The 15,377-nt window shown below is 33.1% G+C and overlaps 2 protein-coding genes across 2 annotated transcripts; one reads left to right on the top strand and one right to left on the bottom strand.

The window, feature by feature from the left end:
• Positions 1–4,159: 4,159 nt before the first annotated feature.
• cmtm6 (CKLF-like MARVEL transmembrane domain containing 6) lies at positions 4,160–14,176 on the bottom strand. Its single transcript, XM_068729944.1, has 5 exons — positions 14,043–14,176; positions 12,740–12,857; positions 9,725–9,901; positions 6,145–6,243; positions 4,160–5,896 (listed from the first exon to the last, which is right to left on the bottom strand). Exons 2-5 carry the CDS (start codon positions 12,848–12,850, stop codon positions 5,729–5,731), a joined length of 555 nt encoding a protein of 184 aa, XP_068586045.1. The 5' UTR covers positions 12,851–12,857; positions 14,043–14,176; the 3' UTR covers positions 4,160–5,728.
• Positions 7,084–9,449, top strand: LOC137887140 (THAP domain-containing protein 1-like). The gene is made up of 4 exons (XM_068729943.1): positions 7,084–7,575; positions 8,184–8,621; positions 8,738–8,818; positions 9,231–9,449. Exons 1-2 carry the CDS (start codon positions 7,216–7,218, stop codon positions 8,508–8,510), a joined length of 687 nt encoding a protein of 228 aa, XP_068586044.1. The 5' UTR covers positions 7,084–7,215; the 3' UTR covers positions 8,511–8,621; positions 8,738–8,818; positions 9,231–9,449.
• Positions 14,177–15,377: the final 1,201 nt, after the last annotated feature.

Genomic DNA, 15,377 nt, shown 5'->3' with positions numbered 1-15,377 from the left:
GGCGGAAATGAGAGGAATGTGAGAAGGAAATGAGAGGGAAGGGAATGGAGAAGGAAGTGAGAGGGAAGGGAAGAGGAAATGAGAGGGAAGGGAGGAGGAAATAAGAGGGAAGGGAAGGGAGGAGGAAATGAGAGGGAAGGCGGGAGGTAGGGGGGAAAATGAATGTAAGGGATGAAAGGAGAGAAGGAAGTAAAGAAGTAGTTAGGAAAGGAAAGAAGTAGTTAGAAAAGGAAAGAGGGAGGTAGAGAAGGAAAGGAGGATGTAGGAGAGAACAGCAGTGAGTGTATCAGCTGGTGTCGAAGTTTCTTTTTCCACCTTCTGAGAAACCAAAAACAAATATTAATGTTTCAAAATCATGACTTTAAATCTCGTTATTCTGTCATATTAAACATCATGTATTAATAAACATGTATTAACATCATGTATTAACATCATGTATTAATAAACATGTATTAAACATCATGTATTAACATCATGTATTAATAAACATGTATTAACGTCATGTATTAACATCATGTATTAATAAACATGTATTAACGTCATGTATTAACATCATGTATTAATAAACATGTATTAACATCATGTATTAACATGATGTATTAATAAACATGTATTAACATCATGTATTAACATCATGTATTAATAAACATGTATTAAACATCATGTATTAATAAACATGTATTAACATCATGTATTAACATCATGTATTAATAAACTTGCATTAAACATGTATTAATAAACATGTATTAACATCATGTATTAATAAACATGTATTAAACATCATGTATTAAACATCATGTATTAAACATAATGTATTAATAAACATGTATTAACATCATGTATTAACATCATGTATTAATAAACATGTATTAACATCATGTATTAATAAACATGTATTAAACATCATGTATTAAACATCATGTATTAAACATAATGTATTAATAAACATGTATTAACATCATGTATTAACATCATGTATTAATAAACATGTATTAACATCATGTATTAACATCATGTATTAATAAACATGTATTAACATCATGTATTAATAAACATGTATTAACATCATGTATTAACATCATGTATTAATAAACTTGCATTAAACATCATGTATTAATAAACATGTATTAACATCATGTATTAATAAACATGTATTAAACATAATGTATTAAACATCATGTATTAAACATAATGTATTAAACATCATGTATTAATAAACATGTATTAAACATCATGTATTAACATCATGTATTAATAAACATGTATTAAACATCATGTATTAATAAACATGTATTAACATCATGTATTAATAAACATGTATTAAACATCATGCATTAATAAACATGTATTAAACATCATGCATTAATAAACATGTATTAAACATCATGTATTAACATCATGTATTAAACATCATGTATTAAACATAATGTATTAAACATCATGCATTAATAAACATGTATTAAACATCATGTATTAACATCATGTATTAAACATCATGTATTAAACATAATGTATTAAACATCATGTATTAATAAACATGTATTAACGTCATGTATTAATAAACATGTATTAACATCATGTATTAATAAACATGTATTAACATCATGTATTAACATCATGTATTAATAAACATGTATTAATAAACATGTATTAACATCATGTATTAATAAACATGTATTAACATCATGTATTAATAAACATGTATTAACATCATGTATTAACATCATGTATTAATAAACATGTATTAACATCATGTATTAATAAACATGTATTAAACATCATGTATTAATAAACATGTATTAACATCATGTATTAATAAACATGTATTAAACATCATGTATTAAACATCATGTATTAAACATAATGTATTAAACATCATGTATTAATAAACATGTATTAACATCATGTATTAATAAACATGTATTAACATCATGTATTAACATCATGTATTAATAAACATGTATTAACATCATGTATTAACATCATGTATTAATAAACATGTATTAAACATCATGTATTAATAAACATGTATTAAAATCATGTATTAATAAACATGTATTAAACATCATGTATTAATAAACATGTATTAAACATCATGCATTTATAAACATGTATTAACATCATGTATTAAACATAATGTATTAAACATCATGTATTAATAAACATGTATTAAACATCATGTATTAAACATGTATTAATAAACATGTATTAAACACCATGTATTAAACATCATGTATTAATAAACATGTATTAAACATAATGTAGTAAACATCATGTATTAATAAACATGTATTAAACATCATGTATTAAACATCATGCATTAATAAACATGTATTAATAAACATGTATTAACATCATGTATTAAACATCATGTATTAATAAACATGTATTAACATCATGTATTAACATCATGTATTAATAAACATGTATTAACATCATGTATTAATAAACATGTATTAAACATCATGTATTAACATCATGTATTAAACATCATGTATTAACATCATGTATTAAACATCATGTATTAAACATCATGTATTAAACATCATGTATTAATAAACATGTATTAAACATCATGTATTAAACATCATGTATTAAACATCATGTATTAATAAACATGTATTAAACATCATGTATTAAACATCATGTATTAAACATCATGTATTAATAAACATGTATTAAACATCATGTATTAAACATCATGTATTAAACATCATGTATTAATAAACATGTATTAAACATCATGTATTAAACATCATGTATTAACATCATGTATTAATAAACATGTATTAACATCATGTATTAATAAACATGTATTAACATCATGTATTAACATCATGTATTAATAAACATGTATTAACATCATGTATTAACATCATGTATTAATAAACATGTATTAACATCATGTATTAACATCATGTATTAATAAACATGTATTTAACATCATGTATTAAACATCATGTATTAATAAACATGTATTAAACATCATGTATTAAACATCATGTATTAAACATCATGTATTAACATCATGTATTAACATCATGTATTAAACATAATGTATTAATAAACATGTATTAACATCATGTATTAAACATCATGTATTAACATCATGTATTAACATCATGTATTAACATCATGTATTAAACATAATGTATTAATAAACATGTATTAACATCATGTATTAACATCATGTATTAAACATAATGTATTAATAAACATGTATTAACATCATGTATTAACATCATGTATTAAACATTATGTATTAACATCATGTATTAAACATTATGTATTAACATCATGTATTAAACATAATGTATTAATAATCATGCATTAACATCATGTATTAACATCATGTATTAACATCATGTATTAAACATCATGTATTAACATCATGTATTAACATCATGTATTAAACATAATGTATTAATAAACATGTATTAACATCATGTATTAACATCATGTATTAAACATCATGTATTAACATCATGTATTAACATCATGTATTAAACATCATGTATTAACATCATGTATTAATAAACATGTATTAACGTCATGTATTAATAAACATGTATTAACATCATGTATTAATAAACATGTATTAACATCATGTATTAACATCATGTATTAATAAACATGTATTAACATCATGTATTAATAAACATGTATTAACATCATGTATTAACATCATGTATTAATAAACATGTATTAATAAACATGTATTAACATCATGTATTAATAAACATGTATTAACATCATGTATTAATAAACATGTATTAACATCATGTATTAACATCATGTATTAATAAACATGTATTAACATCATGTATTAACATCATGTATTAAACATCATGTATTAACATCATGTATTAACATCATGTATTTAACATCATGTATTAAACATCATGTATTAACATCATGTATTAAACATAATGTATTAATAAACATGTATTAACATCATGTATTAACATCATGTATTAAACATGTCATGATCTTTACTTGTGCTCCATTATATCACTGCATAGATCACTTTGTGATCGTTTAGATTTAGTCTCTCACTAAAGACTAAAGACTCCAGACTCCGTTGACAAAAACACTCATTTTACTAACATGTTTAAAACGGGAGAGAAACCAAATGAAAACAAAAGCTCTTTAGTTCATCTTTACACTTTATCAACAACTTTTATTCTGACCAAACCACAGTTGTAGAGTGGAGACTGACAGACAGCGATCGGCTGTTTGTGGTTCAACAACAAGGTCTTTGACTCTTTAAAGAAAAGCACGTTTCACTGTAAAGGCCTTCTCCATGGTGTAGATGGACACTTGTGTTAACTCACTTCTTATCTTTTCATCCTAGCCGAAGGTCCATTAACTCAATAATCGGTGTGTTTTGAGTCTCGAGTTTCCTTCAAATTATTTACAAAAACATCCTTTCAACGTCACACCAATATGAGAAAATAAAAACAAAATAATACAAATTAAAAAATCTGACGGGATCATTTCTTCATATTTCTTATATTCAGAATGTAATAAAAAAACGACATCATGTAGTTCATAAAACATTCAATTAACAAAAAAACAACACAAAAGTGATTAAGACGATTAAAACCTTTAAAAACACAAACTGATTGTGAAAACGATCCGAAGGAAGAATCTCAACAACATACGACTCATCTTTTAGGAATAAACTAAAGAGGGAATAAGAAACACGCCCCGGTCAGAGATCCACAGGGAGGAATGTGATTGGTCCCTGAAAGCTGTCACTCAAAGAAAAATACACATTTTAAGGTGTTTTTGAGCTGAAACTTGATCCACTTTTAAGACTTTAATGAATCTGGTTTTGGAAATTAAAAATGTTAGAAAACAGCAGCAGAGCCCCCCCCCCATTGATCGAGATGAGAGAAATTAAAACGGCTCATCTGCTGCTTTTAGTAGAAATAAAAACAAATCTGGAATAAAACTGATTATTTTGACAACAAACATCATAATATAACATCATAATATAATATAGACTGTAGTAACCATAACATTATTATAAAGACACTTTTTCTTTGTTGAGTTTTTTCATTTAGGCAAAAACTTTAAAATCATCTCGGGCTAAATGTCATGAGGCGTTCAGGGTCCGAACAGAAAAACGTAAATAATATGGTGACAATAAAAACAGAGATTTCTTGTATTTTTAAGACTTTTGGTGGTTTGAGGAAGTTTCATTTTGTGTGATAATATTTTGTCACCTGTCAGACAAGTTATACTAAACACTAATTTTGAGTGAATTAAAAATAAGTTTATGACGTTATTTGATTTCTTTTGTTAAAATGCGTTTTTAAATTTCATGATATTTAATAAAAAAAAGAAAAGCAACACGGATAAAACAATGAATCCATAAATTGATCTGATTCATTATGTTGATTAAAACACAAACTTCACAGCAGAATCGTTAGTGGTTCTGTGGTTTTAGTGTCTCTGTTCTTAAAGAACTGCGTACTGTTTCTTTAAGAACAAACACAGAACAGCTGCTCTGCCCTGTGATTGGTTCCTGATTGGATGATAACATTGATGACCTCAGCACAGAGTGACGACTATAAACAGGATATTTTGTTTTTTAAAAGGACTCTAAAAATGTCCGCCAGGTCGCTGAGGCTCCGCCTCCTGGCGACACGTTAAAGGGACAGTGCGTAAAAAATGATCTGCGTAACAAACGCACTCGTGAGGATTATTTTTAGAATCAGATTTAATCGGTCGCGCTAGTCGGCGTGTTGAGTTTCGCCGTCTCCGGCTCGGCCGCCGCGGCGCTGTTACTGGACTCAGACTTCAAGTCTCTCTGGAACGGAAACCCGGAGCTCTTCACAAACAAGACGAGGTCCAAGAAGAACATCGAGGACGCCAAGAAACCAAACACCTGCAGGACGAAAACCAGGGTTTAAAAACACAGCTGAAAGGAAGTTTAATAGAAAGGAGGAGAGGGAAGGGAGGAGGAAATGAGAGGAAAGGGAGGAGGAAAGGAGAGGGAAGAGAAGGAGGTGGAGAAGGAAAGGAGGAGTTGGGAAATGAAAGAGGAAGGTGGGGAAGGAAAGGAGTAGTTAGTAAAGGAAAGAGGGGGGCAGAGAAGAGAAAGAGGATGTAAGAAAGGTGTGGATGTTTCCTCACCACTGCACTTCTCTCTAAAGTCGTGTCGCTGTTGCTGGAGGCGAAGATGATCGAGGAGATGAAGAAGGCCACCGCGATTAAGGCGGTGTACAAAAAGTCCTGCAGAAGAAGAAGAAGAAGATGATGCTTTGTGGTTACTGTGGAAACACAACCTGTCAAACCTTCAAAGGAAAAGTTCAGTATTTTGTTAAATCTGCTGATTCACTTTCACTGTTAGCTTAGCTTAGCATAAAGACTGTAAACGGAGGGAAACAGCTAGCATGGCTCTGTCCAAAGGAAACAAACCTCTAGAGCTCACTGACTGATTTAAATCACACCGATACAACATATTTATATTTATATTATAACATGTTAAAGATGCTAAAATTAAATATCAATGAAATATTAAATATGGAAGTAAAGGATGGAGCTTTATTTAGTAAACAAGTACATACATCAAGTAGAAAAAATATACCATTTACAGAGTATTTCTACCTTTTATTTGACTTATAATTAAAATAATTTAACGATATATATCACAAACCTTTAAAATGAAATGTAAACTTCTATGAGGCATGTTCTACTTTCTACTCCACTACATTTATTTGATATCTTTATTTAATAGTTTCTCTATAGACTCGGAATATTAAAAACTAAATATAATTAACTAATAAATAAAGAAGTATTATTATAGATTAAACTACCAGCAGTATATAAAGTCATTAAAATAAGCTCCTTTACCAACGTTAAAGTAACTACATTACATTTATATAATATATATAATATTCTGCATAATTAATCATTTTGACTTTTACCGTGGTATTAGTACTTTTACTGAAGTAAAAGATCACAGTACTTCTTCCAGCCGTGCTGTACGTAAACACATAAAGCCGTTCACTGCCTGTAGGGGGCAGCATTACACCTCGCAGCGTGTGATCTACCGGAAATCTATTGGTAGAAGAAGAATACCGGAAGTAGCGTTCCGTCTTTACGACGCATCATTTTTACATGTAAAACAACATATTTAACTGCTACAGTCTCACTATAACTTATATATATTTATATATTTATATCTATAATTCATATTCCTCGATGCCGTGGCGGTGCTGTGTTCCCGGGTGTAAAGGCTACGACGAGGCCAAGTCTATGGGGGTCGTTTTCCACGGTTTACCGACGAGAGACCCGCAGCGCTGCCGCTCGTGGCTCAAAGCGATCCGGAACCCGCGGTTCGACGAGGACACGCCGGTGTCCCGGTACGGAGGAGTGCGGGTGTGCAGCCTGCACTTCACACCCGACGACTACGAGCAGGACTTCCGGGCCAAGATCCTGAACGTCGCGCCCAAACCGGTGCTGAAGAGCGGGGCGGTGCCGTCGGTGTTCCCGGGGAGAGAGCACGGTGAGCCGGCCGGGAATGAGGCGTCACCGCCGGATCCGAAGAGAACCAGAACGGAGGTGCGAAATATAATAATACAGTATATATTATATTAATTATGATAATGATAATATAAATAAATATAAATATAAATATATATATATATATATATATATAAAATAATTATAATAATAACAAATATGTATTTATTATTAAGTCCCGCTATCTTTAATTATTTAATTCTTTTATTTAGTTAATTAATTAATTATAGTAGTATTAGTGACGCAAAAAGGGCCAAAACGACACTAAAAATACTCAAATAATTAACTCAATATTTAAGTAAAGTCAAATAATTAACTGCATTACAAACACTGGTTTTAAGTAGGTTTGCTGATTACAATTATTGTATTTAAAACACTTCTTCCTGTTTTTGAATGTGTTTTAATAATAATAATAATAATAATAATAATAATAATAAATTAACTTGTGATTAGTTTTATGACGATGCGTTCCTAGTTTTTGTAGCAGGGGATGGTGAAGGCTTAATAAATATATATATATATATATATATATATATATATATATATATATATATATATATATATATATATATATATTATTTTACATTGCTTTCTTCGTTCTTCGGTGTCGTTGCGTGACTCATAACGGACGTTTACGTTGTCGACAGGTGGGCGTCGGCTCTGCGGGAAGCTCCTCCCAGTCGCCTCCGGCGGCGGACGACAGCTTCTGCATCGTGGTGTCGGTCGACCCTCGGGACCACGAGTTCAACGCCACGACGACGACGTCGTCCGACGAAGACGAAGACGAAGACTGCGCCGTCGTCTACGGCCGCAGCCTGATGGAGCTGTTCAGGAGGTGTCAGACTTGCGGGCAGCCAATCACGGACAAGCAGCTCCTCCACACGGGAGCTCAAGTGAGGGTGAAGTGGAGCTGTCATGGCGGACACGGCGGCGTGTGGAAGTCCTCGCCTCGCCTCAGAGACATCCTCCCATAACCCCCCCCCCCCCAAACAACTGCTGCTTTACACTGGACGGACTTTTATTTTGAAATTCAGAAAAGGGGACGCTGCCTCTCCACGAAGGAAACGTCCAAAAACTGGTTCAGGGTCAGTTATTCTATTTCATATTCCACCAACGCATGAAGCAGAAACAACAAGCTGTCTGTCAGAATTTCCTCACAGTAATAATTAACAATAATAATAATAATAAGTTTGTTTTGAAGTGACAAAACCAGAAGACTTCCTGAGCTTTTGGACCATGGACTTCAAGCTGACGTGGTCATGAAGAACATCCGCCGAAAAAGGTCAGTTTCATTTTGGACTGAAGTGCAGCTCATGCTGCCCTGCAAATATTTCAGAATAAAAGCCCTGTCCACAGAGATGCTAGAGGGCTTTTATTTTGAAACAAAGTGTCTAATTTAAACATAAATACACTTTTTTTTAACTGACATCAAACCAGAAACATTAGTACAGTTTCAACGTCTGTTATGTGAGAATAATAAAGACAAACAGGAAGTAGCTTTCAAAATAAAAGTCGGGTAGAGCAACCAATCTGATCACCGACCTGCCAGTTAAATACTCGTCTTCCTGCTTTCTACAGTGTGTCTTCATGCTACTTTATAATGATCAGAGCTGTGTTTGTGGACATGAAATGTTATTAATATTATTATTATTATGAGAGTAGATCAGAATGACCTCATCGACGTTGTGTTTTAGGTTCCTGCTGTGAAGACGCTTCAGCTCAGAGACGAGGACACGGAGTCACGGACAAAGACAACGGATTTATTGAAACGTGTTTTTAACATTCTGAGGATGGTCTCTAGTGTCTGACACTTAAATATCCGTCATGTTTAAAAGTGTCCTCAGTGACGTCACATCTCACCGAGTCACGAACATAAACGGTTTCTTGTGAATAAAGATGTTTTTCTCATGAAACTGTGACTTTAATTCCATAAATTCAAAATGTGTTCTCTGAACATGACCCCTGGACTTGTAATCGTTATGACTGTGTTATAACTGACACATGGTGATAGAGGTATTACAGTAAAGACAATTTAGTTGCTCCCAAACTAGTGTTATTACGGTAAAGACGGCCTCAGAGAGTAGACGGTCCTTAAAGGTACAGACGCACGTTCATGGATATAAACCGAGTTAAAGCTGTGACTACTTATGACCGTGTTATAACTGACACATGGTGATCGAGGTCTTACCAGCTTGGGCCAGCAGCTGATGCCCACCCGTGTGTTCAGGCTGGTGTAGAGGAGGATGAGGAGCAGCAGAGTGAAGAGGAAGGCCGAGCAGCTCACAAACTCAAAGAAGTAGAGAGCAGAGCAGCTGCTGCAGCTGTTCACCATCTCCTCTAGGAGGAAGGCCACGAAGGAGAGGAGCTGGTGAGGAGAGAGGAAACATCGGTTTATAACTTTATATCTCCTCTAGGAGGAAGGAAAGGAGCTGGTGAGGAGAGAGGAAACATCGGTTTATAACTTTACATCTCCTCTAGGAGGAAGGAGAGGAGACATCAGTTTATAACTTTACATCTCCTCTAGGAGGAAGGCCACGAAGGAGAGGAGCTGGTGCGGAGAGAGGAAACATCAGTTCATACCTTTATATCTCCTCTACAGATATAAAGTAAACATCTCGTCACATGAATGAATGAATGAATGTAAACGATACATTTGTCCACCAGAGGGCGCTGACAGGTTGATTTCTACACAGACGTCTGAGTCTCTGGAATAAAACATGAATATTAATTTGTATAAATCTGACTGCTTCTTTATTTGATTTCAAACCAGAATTAATTCATATATTTATTCTGATTATTAATATGTAGCCAATATCCTCATCAGAGTTTTGGTTCATTTTGTTAAAATATTAGTTCTTTTAAATGAATGTTTAACTTTTTAACTCGTCATATTCTTCAGTATAAATCGTATTTGATCTTCTCACTAAGACTTTAATCAGCAGTGAACCACAGCGAGTCAACAGGAAGAGGATGTCACACCCCACCCCCACAGGAACTGTGATGGTACGACCCAGTGAAGCCCCGCCCACATCCAGCTCTCACACAATGAAGTCTCATCCTGACTCATGCGTTTATATCACGAGTGAAGTTAGGCTGCAGAAAACTGCTGTAAGGAGGAGGAGGAGGAAAGAGGAGGAGGAGAAAGAAGAAGAAGAAGAATAAAGAGGAGAAGAAGAAAGGAGGAGAAGAAGAAAGAGAAACTCTGATGTTGTACCACCTACCCCCCCCCCAGAGAGAGAGGGAGAGAGAAAGAGAGAGACAGAGACAGAGAGAAAGAGACAGAGAGAAAGAGAGAGAGAGAAAGAGAGAGAGACAGAGAGAAAGAGACAGAGAGAGACAGAGAAAGAAAGACAGAGACAGAGAGGAAGAGAGACAGAGACACCGAGAGAGAGAGAGAGAGATAGAGAGACAGAGAGAGATAGAGAGACAGAGATAGAAAGACAGAGAGATATAGAGATAGAGAGACAGAGACAGAGATATAGAGATAGAGAGACAGAGAGAGAGAGAGATAGACAGACTTCTCAGTTTAAAAGAAGTATTCAGATCTTTTACTGCAGTAAAAGTAAAAGTCCTGCATTCAAAAAGTACTCAAAGTAAAAGTGTTAAAGTTCTTCATCAAAGTTCAGATTAATGAAGAACTTTATATATATATATATATATATATATATATATATATATATATATATAGACAGACACACACACACACACACACACACACACCGTATTTTTCAGATTATAAGGCGCACTTAAAATCCTTAAATTTTCTCAAAAATTGACAGTGCGCCTTATAATCCAGCGCACCTTATGTATGGTCACTTGTTGTGCTTATTGATTGATTTTATGTGGTACAATGCGCTCAAAAATCTGTCGAAATGTGTAAGTACGACTTTGGTGAGCAACGAAGCCGCTCCGCTCAATGGATATTCGGAGCATTATGGTACGCTGTGTCACTACCTGATCGGCCCCGTAACAGGAATGTAATGTCTAAACTAAAAGTCAAAATCGATCAATAAGCACAACAAGTAACCATCGGTCGCAACCGTCGTCCGAGCTTTCACGAAAGCTGGAATCATCACTGAACAGCCAAGTACCGATAACGGCAACGAGACTGACTCGGAAAATGACGAGAGGGATTCGGGCATTCTTGATGCCGAAATCGCTGTTTCACTCAGACACTGAAGATGAAGAATTCGATGGATTTGTAGAAGAGGAATGAATCGATAAGTGAGTGTATTTTTCTGTACCGGTATTTGTTGTTACAACTGAGTTGAATAAAGTTTGATTTACCGGACTGTGTTGTTTTGCTTAATGCGCCTTATAATCCGGTGCGGCTTATAGTCCGAAAAATACGGTACATATATATATTCTTGTAAATCAGCTGAGTCTCATGAAGCCCTTTGTAACTCGTTAGCGTTGCAGTACTTTTACAGTGTTGTATTAGTACTTTCACTGCAGTAAAAGTACTAATACAACACAGTAAAAGTATCTGAAATCAGATGACAGATGAAGTTTGAGAATAAAACATCTGTGTCCTCATGGAGGACGTTTGTCCTTCACATCCTCTTTTATCCAACGGTCACTAACGTGAGACACACACACACACACACACACACACACACACACACACACACACACACACACACACACACACACACACACACGTTAACTGTTGCAACAGCGGAGGGTCAGCAGCTCTCAGATCTGCTAACGACAGCTCTCTGCAGTTCTGCAGAACTTTCACTTCCCACTCTGAAGAGGAAGGTCCAGAGGTCAGTCACACACACACACACACACACACACACACACACACACACACACACACACACACACACACACACACTCTCTATTTCTATAGAGTTATTCTTAATGCTCGTCATCGGTGAAAACTCCTTCAGCTCAGACCCCAGCAGAGACCGGTCCACCGTGGACAGACCCAGGACGTGTTGCTGGACCCGCTGGAGGGAAGGGAGGCAACGGGAGACCCAGAACCAGGACTGAGAGGGTCAGACTGTCAGACCCTGCTGCAGTAGAATCAGAGGTTTTCTAAAGGGACTCTGGTGCTCAGAGACACTACAGCTTTAGTCCACAGGGACCAACAGAACCAACAGAACCAAGACTACACGAAGTCACTCATCACCGATTATCGACTTCCTCAGCCTCCCTCTGCGTTCTGACGTTCATTACGACGTGTCCCTGAACTCACCACTTGGATGACTTTGATCCCACAGCGAACCTTCTGCAGGGTCTCCGTCGGGAACAGGAGCCACGAGGTTTTGGGGTTGGGGGCCGTCGTCGGGGCGTAAACATCGGCCATGATGGATCTGAACACACACACACACACACACACACACACACACACACACACACACACACACACACACATATGAGGTACTTGTACTTTACTTGAGTATTTCCTTTTCATGCCACATCATACTTATACTTTATTACATTTATCAGAGAACTTTAGTTACATTAGAGTCATATTCTTACACAAAAAACATAAAGAATATTTGTATGAAATATATTTTGTTAAACATGAACAGTTTATTCTAGTCGTAGTGTATTATTACTTTTTGTATTAATGTATTATAGATGAATTATTTATTTATCAGACTGTAACACTTTCTAAATAATAAAGTGATTTTATTCTAAATATTTGTAGTCACTTTATCATTTAATTATTATTACTATGATATTATTATGATGATTATTAAATTATCATGACATGAAATGTGACCTGGTTTTTGCACTAACATCCCATAATGCAACAGACTGAAGCTGAAGTGGAGCCCAACATGTCAGCAGAAGAAGAAGAAGAAGAAGAAGAAGAAGAAGAGTATTTAAATATGGATGTACTTTGTTTTTAAGGAGAGTGAAAGTACACACAGGTGTGTTATTATACAAACACATCTAATCTGACAATAAAACAAACTGAATGTCTCGAGCTCACCTGTCACCAGGTGGAGCCTGAAACTCATGTTTTGTATAAACAAATCTGCATTAAAAACGTAGTGTATTTAATAACATCGTGTTTATAGACACACACAGACACACCTCAGCGCGTGACTAGCGGCTTCATTAGAAGCGGAGGTTTGCTCCAGTAGATTCGGCGCATGTTTTTTTTAACTATAACGCATTTTATTTTAGAGATATCTCATCTGTTAGCGGCTCACAAACCGCTTTCTGCCGTAAGAAGATGAGCGGAATCCCGCGCGAGGACAGGCTCTCTGGTGGGACTGTGTTCAGAGGAAGCACGCTGTGTGTGGGGGGGGGTGATGCCGAAGTGAAGAGCGGGTGTCTATGTGTACGTGGAGGTACTTTCAACCGGAAAACGCGTCGCTGCACTAAAGAAACTGCGTGGAAACATAAATTGAGAGCTTTTTGAACGCAGTCTGGCGCGTGTTCACTCTGAGGGTTCTAATGGTGGCCTAAAGCCCTCCGATAAAACAGGAAGCTAGTAAACAGTAATAAATACAAAGTAATACATGTTTCAGAAACAAACTCACCGTTCAGGGTTCTCTTCCGGTTCTCAGAAATATAATACAAACATTAAAATATAAAGTTTCCAGCTGCGAAAAGTTCAAACTCCGACTTGATGCTTTGAGAGTTTTTCAAGCTGCGAAACTAACTTCATTTCACTTCCGCGTTTACTTTTATTCTGTCAAGTCAAACGGAAAAAGACGGGCAGCTTCCGGTGACAACCTTCACATTAAAAGTGTTTTCCGGTAAGCCGGGATGGAAGGGTTGTTTTCATTTTAGTTATTATTTATTTCTCAAAAAAAAAGAAACAATAGATTTCTTAAAAAACGTGCAGTTACTCAGAAACTGACTGTATATATATAAATACAAAAATAAAAATACATATATATATATATATATATATAAAAAAATGTTTTAAATGTATATCTATATATAAATAAATACAAATTAAAATATATATATATATATAAAATATATATATATATACAAAAATGAAATATAAATTACAATATATATATATATATATATTTAAAATTAATTTCTATATATAAATTGATATATATATATACATATATTTTTATATATATTAAATATATATATATTTTAATATATATATTTAATGTGTTTATATATATATAAATTGATATATATAAATATATAAAAATAAATATATATTTATTTTTATATATTTATATATATCAATTTATATATATAAATTTATAAATTTATATATTTATAATAATAAATAATAATTTTATTTAATAAATAATAATAATAATTAATATTTTATATATATACAAAATATATATTTTATATATATATATAAATATATATATATAATTATATATATTATATATAATATAATATTTTAATAAATAATAATAATAATTAATAAATAATATAAATAATAATAATATATAAATTGATATATATATAAATATATAAAAATAAATATATATATATATATATATATATTTATTTTTATATATTTATATATATCAATTTATATATATATAAACACATTAAATATATATATATTAAAATATATATATATTTAATATATATAAAAATATATGTATATATATATATATATCAATTTATATATAGAAATTAATTTTGACCGGACTGTAAATATACTGCACTGCTGAAAGAATAAATAAATATATTTATTTATTCTTTCAGCAGTGCAGTATATTTACAGTCCGGTCCAATGCTAAAGAAATTATACTGACGGTTCACAAAAATGAAAAATAATAATAATAACAACATATATTTATTTATAAATACACAACTATTCGTATATTTATTCTCATAAACAAATGCATTTTATGTGAAAACGGCAATAAACTGTATCAAAAAAT

This window comes from Cebidichthys violaceus, unplaced genomic scaffold (genome assembly GCF_023349555.1).
Source record: "Cebidichthys violaceus isolate CVI_PGR_0920_01 unplaced genomic scaffold, fCebVio1.0.p SCAF_48, whole genome shotgun sequence".
NCBI lineage: Eukaryota > Metazoa > Chordata > Actinopteri > Perciformes > Stichaeidae > Cebidichthys > Cebidichthys violaceus.
This window is presented reverse-complemented; position numbering and strand designations above follow the sequence as displayed.

Coding starts and splice junctions, on each gene's coding strand:
- LOC137887140 (XM_068729943.1), top strand. CDS start 7,216: ATGCCGTGGCGGTGCTGTGTTCCCGGGTGTAAAGGCTACGACGAGGCC. Junction 7,576..8,183: donor CGAAGAGAACCAGAACGGAG/GTGCGAAATATA, acceptor CGTTGTCGACAG/GTGGGCGTCGGCTCTGCGGG.
- cmtm6 (XM_068729944.1), bottom strand. CDS start 12,850: ATGGCCGATGTTTACGCCCCGACGACGGCCCCCAACCCCAAAACCTCG. Junction 9,902..12,739: donor GGATCAAAGTCATCCAAGTG/GTGAGTTCAGGG, acceptor TCTCCTCACCAG/CTCCTCTCCTTCGTGGCCTT. Junction 5,897..6,144: donor CTTTAGAGAGAAGTGCAGTG/GTGAGGAAACAT, acceptor TTCGTCCTGCAG/GTGTTTGGTTTCTTGGCGTC.